Below are 14,265 nucleotides of genomic sequence, written 5' to 3'. Positions count from 1 at the left end.
AAATTTAAACCATGTAATCATATAAACTCTTCAAAATATTAGATAGTTAAAAAAGAAAAATAATAATAGCAATGCAGCAATGTACCTACAGGTATGATAACACTATATGAACAAAGAATAGTGGTGGAAATAAAGATCCATTGTGTTTGGCAGTATATGCTAGGGGAGCCTTCACTGGAAGTAACACTGGAGCTCACTCTCCAAGAATGAGGTCACCAGAGGGAAAGCGGGAAAGGAAGGGAAGGGAAGACCTGTACAAACAGAGGAAACAAAAAGGACACACAAGGGAAGAAAGCTAAGGAGACAGTGGTACAGTCAGGGAAACATAAGTAGACTCAGTACATCTGGAAGTAGAATTGGCAGGAAAGGAGGTTAGATGCAGGGAGAGACAAATCAGGGACAACCACTATGTCATAAAGCTTAACATAAACCTTCAGGTAAAGTCAGTCACCAAATGATTTTTAGTATGAGAATATACAAATCACTGTAATGCACCAGATAAAAGAACTAAGGTACTGGTGGTAGGGATCGTAGATGAGACAGATTCAAGGGATTCAATAATGCTTAAATATTATTATCAAACAATCCATGTAGAGCACTTAGCTTAATACTGGGCACGTATAGTAATAGCTCCCTAAATATTAGCTGTTGTGGTTAAGCTAGAAACTGTACCTGGAGAACTCTTTAGTCCAGAAACTCTTTCATATCTAATATCGTCTCCTGCCAAAAATCCCCCAAGTAAAATCATTTACTCTCATCTATCCTCCCACAGCACTTTATTCATCCTATGTAACAGCACCTATTGTACTAGATTGTTTCAATATAATCCATACGCTCACAGAAAAAAAAAAAAAAAAAACTAGATTGTAATTATGCACATGTCTGTTTTCCCAGTAGACTGTGACCAGAAACATTATCACTGGGCAAGGACAGCATTTAACAGACATTACACACTGTTAAATATAGATAAACTAGAAATCGAACTACTTTTAATTAGAGTAACCATACCACTGCTATGAATTTACAAAAGGAATGGCAACTGACATTACCCTCGTTGAAAACACTTTCAATACAGCAGTGTAATTAAGTATCTAAACTGATACTAATCTGAAGTATATGATTTTCATAATTAAACTTCAAATAATCTACTGGGAAGTAGAACATCACTCATATTTTTAATGATATGAAAATAAAAGCATACAATATATATATATTTTTAATTTCTCAAAAGTTGACTCCCTATGGAAATAATTCTGCATAATTGCATTAGTTCTTCCTAACAGATTAAAAAATATTATGGTAACTTTCAGCAGAAGAAATTGCTAGAACTTTGACTATCTTGCACAAATCACTAAATGTATTGAGCAAAGACCACAGCAGGCTGTCCTTAGGAAAAAACAAAACAAAACTCTCATCCTATAATATGATGCATGCATTAAAAGGGATTTTCATTAGATTTTTATCCATATGCAAACATGACAACAATGAAAACTTGGTAGTCAAATATAGCTAAAACCACAATTAATAGTCATTCTGTCTATAGTACATAAATCAGCTATACCACTCACAACACATAGGCTTTCTCAAAAATGAGGCTCAGATGAGCTAGCGGAAAGAAAGTAAATCAGAGCCAGAAATAAATTAGATTAATATAAGAAATAAATAAATAAAAACTTACTTCATGATATATTTGGCTCTGTCTATTGTTTGAGCCTTAACTTTTACTAAAAGTGGGTGGCTGTTATAAGTTTCATTCTTCCACTGGCCATACAGACGGTATCTTAAAAAATGATGAGATGAAGAATTAGGGAAAGTTAAACACTTAGAGGTTAGCATACTAGAATTACTAGTAGTTTAAAATACGAAAATAATATGTATTTACCTATGCTGATATGGAAATGTTTTAAACATTCCCCATAGTTCCTCAGACATACAGGCATTGCAGTCCATCAGAGAAAGAGATGGAAGTAGTACCTGGTCAGTAATGCTAAGCAAGCAGCTAAGGATAACTTCCTAAAAGAAAAAAGGAAAAGTTATTTCAGTAAGAGGCCCATATTAATAGGATCCAACAATAAATTTATGACAGCCTTGGGAAAATTACCATTTCTTAATCTCATAACACACAATATCCCATTCCTCACCCAACCTTTTCACAATGCTTATCTATGTTTCTTCATCTAAGACATCAATGGGATAAAGAAAGGGGTAGCAAAGGAATGATGAACTTTTATCTCTCTTCCTTTTTCAATATACTGATCCTCAGGGGAAAGAAATGTTAATCTTAAAAGATAACTTTGCATAAGCTGCCAAAAGCTATAATCAGCATCTACAGTATAAAACAATTACTCAGATAATTAAAGCTTGTTCACAGTAAAACTTGTAGTATACTGTACCAAGCCTAACATTAGACACATTATTGGATTTTTCTAATCTCTTACCGCTTTTTCTTTATCTTCTTGTTTGCTTCCATCAGACTGAAACTACAATTTAAAAAAAGAAATTAATAAAATGCAAAAAGGTTAACATTACGCTGTCACAATTTAGTTTCTAATTTGAAAAAAATTTAATTTGCACATGGTTGTAAATTGTTCTTATTTTTAGAAATATGTAGATTTTAAATATAGCCTGTTAACCTTTTAACTTTTGTTTCTAACCTCCAAATCATAATTAACATCCATGAATTTTAAATGTCAATTTTTATAGACCAATTATTTTCTCAATCTATCAAACCAAAGCCCCCTAAAATTGATCTAAGTATGTATTGTAAAATTGTAGCCAGGGCCGGGTGTGGTGCCTCAGGCCTGTAATTCCAGTACTTTGGGAGGCCAAGGTGGGCAGATCACCTGAGGTCAGGAGTTCAAGACCAGGCTGGCCAACGTGGCGAAACCCCATCTCTACTCCAACGACAAGAGTTAGCTCGGTGTGGTGGTGGGCACCTGTAGTCCCAGCTACTCGGGAGGCTGAGGCAGCAGAATTGCTGGAACCCAGGAGACGGAGGTTGCAATTAGCCGAAGATCGTGCCATTGCACTCCCGCCTGGGCAACAAGAGCAAAACTCTCACTCAAAAAAAAAAAAAAAAAAAAAAAAAAAAACTGAGGCCAGCACCATAACCTCATTATAACACATTTGCATTTTTCCATCCAGAGATTTTTATTTTTCTTCTACAGAATTAGTATAATCAAACATTAAAGCAAAAAAATATGCAAAAACAAAGCCCAAATTAAACATGAAGAAATTTAAATCTATCTCTTAATTCACCACTCCCAAAGTCCTGACTGAAAGATAAGCCGAAAATATGAAAAGCATTACTAACAAAGATAAAACCATTGCCTAAATTGTACAGACTAAATGAAAAATCCTGGGTCCATAGTACATAAACAATTTGCAGATTTGTAGATGGGCCCCTCAGGTGATGTTTGACAAAGATGACTGTTAATTCAAAATAAAAACAGTGAATGACACTTGGTTGAATATAAGCAGAGAGACCGTTGGTGGAGTCTGCTGAGGCCAAAACGACAACCGAAGTACTGACAACTACTGACAATCTAGATTTCTGGCAAGGATTTAGCTTAGTAACAGATGAGAAAGGGGAAAAGTTAATATGCAGATAACAAGCTTCTTATTTTCTTGGTAGATAGGGTGTTTTGTGTATGCATACGTTTTCACATTTCTGTAACATGTAGATGTTACCATAGGAAAAGTCTAACTGTTATGCTACATTTTCACATAACGCTAATTGAGGCCCTGCCATGTTACCTTTATGGGAAACTACATATTCTAAATTTGTTTTTAATTGGCAGATTAGAAAGGTATCACTCCTTTCACAGAAGCAATTTATTAAGTCAACATATATACTGGTAAGTAAAGAAGGAACTGGGTTATAGAGGAGTGGCCTGGCAGAAAAAAAGCCAGATGGTTTGGTGTGGTTTGGTTTGGGGGTGGTGACGTGGCACACACATAATTCTGGTGGCACACTGGGTGTACACTGGGAAGCAAAAATACAGGTATCCTCTAATTGGAAAAACTAGGTTTATTATACATTATGTCAGGGATAAAGACAGTTAAGCTCATCCTTACCTGGTATACTGTAATTTAAACAAACCTAATAAAGCAAAACACAGTTTGTTCCCACAGAAATGAAACATTCTCTTAGTTACTAAGCTGTCTTAATTCCCTTTCTAGGTACCTCATGAGTTTCAAGCATCTATGTGTCAATTCTCGAGAATTCATAAGCAAGAAAATTTGAAAAGGGGAAAGAAATATGGGAAGCAAAATAAAACCACCTACAAGAACAATAAAAGGCCTTCCTATCAAAGTCTATTTATAGCAAGAATGTACAAAATTAAATCAAGAGGTAAATGCAAATAAAAGCAATTTTCTTTTGTTTGGTAGGAAAATAAATACATTCTACTCCCTTGATGCTTTTGGTTTAATTTGCTTTTTAATTCGAAGGAACTGTAAGACTCCCCTTTCACATAATACTCCAGGTTTTACTGAAACTCACCTAGAAATGGGAAGGAAACAGAAACAGGGTCGGGGGTGGGGTCCAACAAGAGACATTCATGCATTCACTCATTCACTGACTACATTCCAGGCACTGAGAATTCAAATATGAAAAGAGTTCCTATCATTGAGAAGCTGACACCTCTTGAAGGTCAAAAACTGTACTTGGGGCAGCCGTGGTGGCGTAATCCCAGCACTTCAGGAGGCCGAGGTGGGCAGATCACGAGATTAGGAGTTCACGACCAGCCTTACCAACATGGTGAAACCCTGTCTCTACCGAAAATACAAAAATCAGCTGGCTGTGGTGGCGTACACCTGTAGTCCTAGCTACCCGGGAGGCTGAGGCAGGAGAAATTCTTGAACCCTGGAGGCAGAAGCTGCAGTGAGCCAGGATTACACCACTACGCTACAGCCTGGGCAACAGAGCAAAAATCCGGCTCAAAAAAAGGAAAAAAATAAAAAAAAGACTTTGAAAACCGAAAATAAAAACTGCAGTCTATGAAGGTCAAGGGGAAGTTAAGAAAAGCTGTAAGAATTGCCGAAACCTGGCAACATGTTTAAATTTCATCAGCGTCACTTCTATGAACTCTCAGAAATCATAGATTTGGTGGGTGGCTGGCAAAATGGCCAAAGAGGAACAGCTCTGGTCTGCAGCTGCCAGCGAGATCAATGCAGAAGGCGGGTGATTTCTACATTTCCAACTCAGGAACCGAGCTTATCTCATTGGGACTGGTTACACAGTGGGTGCAGCCCACAGAGAGCCAAAGCAGGGTGGGGTGTTGCCTCACCTGCGAAGCACAAGGAGTGGGGGAACTCCCTCCCCTAGCCAAGGGAAGCCATGACGGACTGTGCCATAAGGAAGAGTGCATTCCCGCCAAGTTACTAAGCTTTTCCCATAGTCTTTGCAACCCGCAGACCAGGAGATTCCCTCGGGTGCCAGGGCCCTGGGTTTCAAGCATAAAACTGGGTGCATTTGGGCAGACACTGAGCAAGCCACAAAAGTTTTTCATACCCCAGTGGCGCCTGGAACACCAGCGAGACAGAACCATTCACTCCCCTGGAAGAGGGGCTGAAGCCAGGGAGCCAAGTGGGCTAGCTCAGCAGATCCCATCCCCATGGAGCCCAGCAAGCTAAAATCCACTGGCTTGAAATTCTTGTTGCCAGCACAGCAGTCTGAAGTCAACCTGGGATGCTCAAGCTTGGTGGGAGGACAAGCATCTCCCATTACTGAGGCAGTTTTCCCCTCAGAGCGTGAACAAAACTGCTGGGAAGTTCAACGTGGGCAGAGCCCACTGCAGTGCCTCAAAGCCTCCATAGCCAGATTGCCTCTCTAGATTCCTGCTCTCTAGGTAGGGCATCTCTGAAAGAAAGGCAGCAGCCCCAGTCAGGGGCTTATAGATAAAACTCCCCTCTCGCCGGGACACAGAACCTGAGGGAAGGGATGGCTGTGGAGGCAGGTTCAGCAGACTTAAACGTTCCTGCCTGCCAGCTCTGAAGGGAGCAGCACATCTCCCAGCATGGCACTCGAGCTCTACTAAGTAAGGGACAGACTTACTCCTCAGCAGGAGTTGACAGACATCTCATACAGGAGAGCGCTGGTTGGCATCAGGCGGGTGCCCTTCTGGACAAAGCTTCCAGAAGAAGGAACAGGCAGCAATCTTTGCTGCTCTGCCGCCTCCACTGGTGATACCCAGCCTAACAGCATCTGGAGTGAACCTCCAGGAAACTCCTGCAGACCTGCAGCAGAGGGGCCCGTTAGAAGGAAACTAACGAACGGAAAGGAATAGCATCAACATCAACAAAAAGACGTCCACACAAAAACCCCATCTGAAGGCCAACAACATCAAAGACCAAAGGTAGATAAATCCACGAAGATAGGAAAAACCAGTCCAAAAATGGCTGAAAATTCCAAAAACCAGAATGCCTCTTCTCCTCCAAAGGATCACAACTCCATGCCAGCAAGAAAACAAAACTGCACAGAGAATGAGTTTCTCAAATTGACAGAAGTAGGCTTCAGAAGGTGGGTAATAACAAACTCCTCCAAGCTAAAGGAGCATTTTCTAACCCAATCCAAGGAAGCAAAGAACCTTGAAAAAAGGTAAAACAAATTGCTAAATAGAACAATCAGTTTAGAGAAGAACATAAATGACCTGATGGAGCTGAAAAACACAGCACAAGAACTTCGTGAAGCATACACAAGTATCAACAGTCAAATCCATCAAGCAGAAGAAAGGATATCAGAGAGTGAAGATCAACATAATGCAATAAAGCGTAAGGACAAGATTACAGAAAAGAGAATGAAAAGGAACAAACAAACCCTCCAAAAATATGGGACTACGTGAAAAGACCAAACCCACATTTGGTTGGTATACCCGAAAGTGATGAGGAGAATGAAACCAAATTGGAAAACACTCTGCAGGATATTATCCCGGAGAACTTCCCCAACCTAGTAAGACAGGCCAACATTCAAATTAAGGAAATAAAGAGAACACCACCAACATACCCCTCGAGAAGAGCAACCCCAAGACACACAATCATCAGATAAACCAAGGTTGAAATGCAGAAAAAATTGTTAAGGGCAGCCAGAGAGAAAGGTCGGGTTACCCACAAAGGGAAGCCCATCAGACTAACAGTGGATCTCTCTGTAGAAACCTTACAAGCCAGAGGGGAATGAGGCCAATATTCAGCATTCTTGAAGAACTTTCAAACCAGAATTTAATATCCTGAAAAATTAAGCTTCGTAAGTGAAAGAAAAATAAAATTCTTCACAGACAAGCAAATGCTGAGAGATTCTGTCACCACCAGGACTGCCTTACAAGAGCACCCGAAGGAAGCACTAAATATGGAAAGCAAAACCCGGAACCCGATTTTGTCACCACCAGGTCTACCTTACAAGAGCACCTGAAGGAGGCACTAAATATGGAAAGCAAAACACGGAACCAGCCACTGCAAAAACATACCAAATTGTAAAGGCCACTGATACTATGAAGGAACTGCAGGCAAAATAACCAGCTAGCATCACAATGACAGGATCAAATTCTTACCTAATGGTATTAACCTTAAGTGTAAATGGGCTAAATGTCCCAATTAAGTAACACAGACTGGCAAACTGGATAACGAGTCAAGACCCATCAGTGTGCTGTATAAAGGAGACCCATCTCATGCGCCAAGACACACATGAAGGAAGATTTACCACGCACACGGAAAGCAAAAAAAGCAGGGGTTGAAATCCTAGTCTCTGATAAAACAGACTTTAAACCAACAAAGATAAAAAAGCAAAGAAGGGCATTACATAATGGTTAAAAGGTCAATGCAAAAAGAAGAGCTAACTACCCTAAACATATATGCCCCCAATACAGAAGCATCCAGATTCATAAAGCAAGTTCTTAGAGACTAACAAAGAGACTTAGACTCCCACACAATAATAACAGGAGACTTTAATACCCCACAGTCAGTATCGCACAGATCAACAAGACAGAAAACTTACGAGGATATTCGGGACTTAAACTCAGCTGTGGACAAAGCACACCTAATAGATAACTACAGGACTCTCCACCCCAAATCAACAGAATAGACATTCTTCTCAGCACCACATCACACTTATTCTAAAATTGAGCACACAATTGGGAGTAAAACACTCCTGAGCAACTGTAAAAGAACAGAAATAATAACAGACAGTCTCTCAGACCACAGTGCAGTCAAATTAGAACCCAGGATTAAGGAACTCACTCAGAACTGCACAACCACATGGAAACTGAACAACCTGCTCCTGAATGACTACTGGATAAATAATGAAATTAAGGCAGAAATAAGTAAGTTATTTGACAACAATGAGAACAAAGACATAATGTACCAGAATCTCTGGGACACAGCTAAAGCGGTGTTTAGAGGGAAATTTATAGCACTAAATGTCCAGAGGAGAAAGCAGGAAAGATCTAAAATCAGTACTCTAAGATCACAATGAAAAGAACTAAAGAAGCAAGAGCAAACGAATCCAAAAGCTAGCAGAAGACAAGAAATAACTAAGATCAGAGCAGAACTGAAGGAGACAGAGACAAGAAAAACCCTCAAAAAAAAAAAAAAAAAACATCAATGAATCCGATAGTAGCTGGTTTTTTGAAAAGATCAACAAAATAAACAGACCGGCAGTCAAAGAAGAAAAGAGAGAAGAATCAAATAGATGCAATAAAAAATGATAAGGGGATATCACCACTGATCCCACAGAAATACAAACTACCATCTGAGACGACAATAAACATCTCTACACAAATAAACAAGAAAATCTAGAAGAAATGGATAAATTACTGGACACATACAAACTCCCAATACTAACCCAGGAAGATGTCAAATCCCTGAATAGACCAATAACAAGTTCTGAAATTGGCCAGTAATTAATAGGCCACCAATCACACAAGGCCGAAGATCAGATGGATTCATAGCCAAATCTGACCAGAGGTACAAAGAAGAGCTGGTAACATTCTTTCTGAAACTATTCCAAACAACAAAAAAAGAGGGACTCTTCCCAAACTCATTTTATGAGGTCATCATCATCTTGGTACCAAAACCTGACAGAGACACAACAAAAAAAGAAAATTTCACACCAATGTCCCTGATGAACATCGATGTGAAAAAACTCAATAAAATACTGGCAAACCGAATCCAGCAGCACATCAAAAAGCTTATCCACAACGATCAAGTCGGCTTCATCCCTGGGATGCAAGGCTGGTTCAACAAATGCAAATCGATAAATGTAATCCATCACAGAAACACAACCAATGGCAAAAACAAAACAACAACAAAAAAAAAAACAACAAAAAACAAAGAAACAAATGATTATCGCAACACATGCAAGAAAGGCCTTTGATAAAATTCAACACCGTTCATGTAAAAAACTTTCAATAAACTAGGTATTGATAGAACATCTCACAAAATAACAAGACATATTTATGACAAACCCATAGCCAATATCATAGTGCATGGGCAAAAGCTGGAAGCATTCCCTTTGAAAACTGGCACAAGACAAGGATGCCCTCTCTCACCACTCCTGTTCAACACAGTATTGGAAGTTTGGGCCAGGGTAATCAGTCAAGAGAAAGAAATAATGGGTATTCAAACAGGAAGGAAGAAAGTCAAACTGTCTCTGTTTGCAGAGGACGCGACTGTATGTTTAGAAAACCCCATCGTCTTAGCCCAAAATCTCCATTGGCTAATAAGCAACTTCAGCAAAGTCTCAGGATACACAATCAACGTGCAAAAATCACAAGCATTCTCATTCACCAATAATAGACAAGCAGAGAGCCAAATCATGAGTGAATTCCCATTCACAATTGCTACAAAGAGAATAAAATACCTAGGAATACAACTTATAAGGAATGTGAACGACGTCTTCAAGGAGAACTACAAACCACTGCTCAAGTAAATAAGGAAGGGCAAAAACAAATGAAAAAACACTCCATGCTCATGGATAGGAAGAATCAGTACCATGAAAATGGCCACACTGCCCAACGTAATTTATAGATTCAATGCTATCCCAATCAAGCTACCATCGACATTCTTCACAGAATTAGAAAAACTACTTTAAATTTCATGTGGAACCAAAATCGTGCCCACATACCCAAGACAATCCTAAGCAAAAGGAACAAAGCTAGAGGCATCACACTACCTGACTTCAAACTATACTACAAGGCGACAGTAACAAAAACCGCATGGTACTGGTACCAAAACAGATATAAAGACCAATGGTACAGCACACAGGCCTCAGAAATAATGCCACGTATCTACAACCATCTGACCTTTGACAAACCAGACAAAAACAAGCAATGGGGAAATGATTCCCTATTTAATAAATGGTGTTGGGAAAACTGGCTAGTCAAATGCAGAAAACGGAAACTAGGCCCCTTCCTTATATCTTATACAAAAATTAACTTAAGGTGGATTAAAGACTTGAATACAAGACCTAAAACCATAAAAACCCTAGGAGAAAACCTAGGCAATACCATTCAGGACATAGGCATGGGCAAAGACTTCTTGACTAAACCACCAAAAGCAACGGCAACAAAAGCCAAAATTGACAAATCGGATCTAATTAACTAAGGAGATGGGACAGGTGTGGTGGCTGACACTTGTAATACCAGCTCTTTGGGAGGCCGAGGCAGGTGGATCACCTGAGGTCAGGAGTTTGAGACCAGCCTGACCAACAGGGAGAAACCCATCTCTACTAAAAATACAAAATGAGCCAGATGTGGTAGCACATGCCTGTAATCCCAGCTACTGGGGAGGCTGAGGAAGGAAAATCACTTGAACCCAGAAGGCGGAGGTTGTGGTGAGCCGAGCTCATGTCATTGCACTCCAGCCTGGGCAACAAGAGTGAAACTCCATTTCTAGAAAGAAAAAAAAAAAAAAAAAAAAAAAGAGCTTCTGCATAGCAAAAGAAACTATCATGAGAGTGAACCTACAAAATGGGAGAAAACTTTTGCAATCTCTCCATCTGATAAAGGGCTCATATCCAGAGTCTACAAGGAACTTAAACAAATTTACATGAAAGAGAAACAACCCCTTCAAAAAGTAGGCAAAGGATATGAACAGACACTTCTCAAAATACAACATTTAAAAAAATTTTTTTTTTTTTAAGAGATGGGGTTTCACCATATTGGACAGGCTGGTCTCGAACTCCTCATCTTGCGATCTGCCCACCTCGGCCTCCCAAAGTGCTGGGATTACAGGCATGAACCACCACGCCCAGCCCAAAAGAAGACATTTACGTGGCCAACAAACATGAAAAACAAGCTCATGATCACTGGTCATTAGACAAATGCAAAAACAGAAATACCAAATGTGATTTGACCCAGCAATCACATTTCTAGGTATATACCCAAAGGATTATAAATCATTCTAAATGCACACGTATGTTTACTGCAGCACTATTCACAACAGCAAAGAGTTGGAACCAACCCAAATGCCCATCAATGACAGACTGGATCAAGAAAATGTGCCACATGTACACCATGGAAGACTATACAGCCATAAAAAGGATGAGCTCATTTCCTTTGCAGGGACACGGAAAACGCTGGAAACCATCATTCTCACAAAACTAACAACAGAAAACAAAACACCACAGGTTTTCACTGGTAAATGAAAGGTGAACAATGAGAACATATGGACACAGGGAGGGGGATGTCACACAGTGAGGCCCGTCGGGTGTGGGGGCCTCAGGGAAGGAGAGCATTAGGAGAAGTACCTAATGTAGATGACGGGTTGATGGGTAGAGCAAACCACCATAGCACATGTATATCTACGTAACAAGCTTGCACATTCTACACATGTATCCCAGAATTTAATTAAAAAAAAAATCACTTACCTGTGAGCAACTGAATTTTTTATTGTACTTTAGGTCCTGGGGTACATGTGCAGATCATGCAAGGTTGTTACATAGGTACATACATGGCAATGTGGTTTTCTGCCTCCATCCCCCGTCACCTATATCTGGCATTTCCCCCCATCTTATCCCTCCCCAACCCCCCTACCCCCGGCTATCCCTCCCCTAGTTCTCCTCAACAGACCGCAGTGTGGGATTCTCCCCTCCCCGTGTCTATGTGTTCTCACTGTTCAACATCCACCTATGAGTAAGCACATGCGGTGTTTGTCTGTTCTTGTGTCAGTTTGCTGAGAATGATGGTTTCCAGATTCATCCATGTCCCTACAAAGGGCATGAACTCATTGTTTTTTGTAGCTGCACTGCAGTCCATGGTGCATATGTGCCACATTTTCCTTGTCCAGTCTATCATCAATGTGCACTTGGGTTGGTTCCAGGTCTTTGCTCTTGTAAACAGTGCCACAATGAACATATGTGTACATGGTGTCTTTACAATAGAACCATTTATAATCCTTTGGATATATACCCAGTAATGGGATTGCTGGGTCGCATGGAATTTCTACTTCTAGGTCCTTGAGGAATCGCCACACTGTCTTCCACAATGGTTGAACTAATTTACACTCCCACCAACAGTGTAAAAGTGTTCCTGTTTCTAGCATCTGTTCTCTCCAGATTTTTTAATGATCGCCGTTCTAACTGGCGTGAGATGGTATCTCAATGTGGTTTTGATTTGCATTTCTCTAATGACCAGTGATGATGAGCATGTTTTCATGTTTGTTGACCTCATATATGTCTTCTTAAGAAAAGGTCTGTTCATATCCTTTGCCACTTTTGAACAGGTTTATTTGTTTTTTTTCTTGTAAATCTGTTTGAGTTCTTTGTAGATTCTGGATATTAGCCCTTTGTCAGATGGGTACATTGCAAAACTTTTTTCCCATTCTGTTGGTGGCCGGTTCACTCTAATGACTGTTTCTTTTGCCATGCAGAAGCTGTGGAGTTTAATTAGGTCTCATTTGTCTATTCATGGCTTTTGTCGCCAATGCTTTTGGTGTTTTAGTCATGAAGTCCTTGCCTATGCCTATGTCCCGAATGGTTTTGCCTAGGTTTTCTTCTAGGGCTTTTACGGTGTTAGGTCTTATGTTTAAGTCTTCAATTCATCTGGAGTTAATTTTAGTGTAAGGTGTCAGGAAGGGGTCAAGTTTCTGTTTTCTGCACATGGCTAGCCAGTTATCCCAACACCATTTATTAAACAGGGAATCCTTTCTCCATCACTTGCTTTTGTCAGGTTTGTCAAAGATCAGATGGTTGGAGATGTGTGGTGTGGCCTCCCAGGCCCGGAGAACTATGAATCACTTATCGAGGAAATAAGAGAGGACCCAAACAGATAAAAAAAACATTCCATGCTCATGGTTAGGAAGAATCAATACTGTGAAAATGGCCACACTGCCCAAAGTAATTTATAGAATCAATGCTATCCCCATCAAGCTACCTATGACCCTCTTCACAGAACTGGAAAAAAAGCACTGTAACGATCCTAAATATATACGTACCCAATACAGGAACACCCAGATAGATAAGACTTATAAAGAGACTTAGACTCCCACACAATAATAGTGGGACACTTCAACATCAATGTTAGATAGATCAATGAGACAGAAAATTAACAAGGATATCCAGGACTTGAACTTAAATCCGGAACAAGTTAATAAACATTTATATAACTCTCCACTTTAAATACACAAAATATACGCTCTTATCAGTACCAAATCACACCTACTCTCAGGTTTAAATGAAATATTGGTTGGCTACTTATTTTTTATTTTCTTCCCTCGTTTTTTCCTGTCTCCATTACTAAGCACAATTATTGGCATAAAAGAGGTTTTCCATACCCATTTTTACACTGCATTCTAACCAGGGCAATAAAGCAACACTCCCGTTCTCTCTCCCTCTTCCTTCCTCTCCTTCATTTTCTCTTTCTTTCTCGCTTTCTTTCTTTTTCTTTTTTTTTTCTTTCTTTCTTTCTTTTTCTTTTTGGGCTGAGACAATGGGGTCTTCTAAATATACAACTGTGTTGGTCTGCAAATAAAGACAATCTGACTTCAAAGAAATAAAAAGGCTACAGTAATCAAAACAGCATGGTACTGTTACCAAAACAGAGAAATAGACCAATGGAACACAGCAACTGAATTTTTAAGCTTGAATAAAACTAGACACAATTATGCCTACATAGGCCATTAACTGAATGGCTCAAAACAAGTCCCAAAATTGCCCTAGAAAGACAGTGTAGCTATCAGGCTGCATAACAGTACAGGACACACAAAAAATATATATGCTTATTAGGAGGAGGGTTTTTGGAGAATCAAGGAATAAATGGGAAAGTTATAGATGTA

The 14,265-nt window shown here is 39.7% G+C and overlaps 1 protein-coding gene across 1 annotated transcript in view; it reads right to left on the bottom strand.

Moving 5' to 3' along the window:
• Nucleotides 1-14,265, bottom strand: part of LOC100390990 (THO complex subunit 2-like) — a 129,955-nt gene that overhangs the window by 29,726 nt on the left and 85,964 nt on the right. The window contains exons 13-15 of the mRNA XM_054251608.2: nt 2,439-2,480; nt 1,883-2,013; nt 1,679-1,780 (exon numbers count right to left, since the gene is read on the bottom strand). Coding sequence (XP_054107583.2) covers nt 1,679-1,780; nt 1,883-2,013; nt 2,439-2,480 — 275 coding nt within the window. The remainder of the gene's footprint in view (nt 1-1,678; nt 1,781-1,882; nt 2,014-2,438; nt 2,481-14,265) is intronic.

The sequence above is a fragment of the Callithrix jacchus genome, chromosome Y (assembly GCF_049354715.1).
Source record: "Callithrix jacchus isolate 240 chromosome Y, calJac240_pri, whole genome shotgun sequence".
NCBI lineage: Eukaryota > Metazoa > Chordata > Mammalia > Primates > Cebidae > Callithrix > Callithrix jacchus.
The sequence above is the reverse complement of the archived record's forward strand: the minus strand, read 5'-3'. Positions and strand labels throughout refer to the sequence as shown.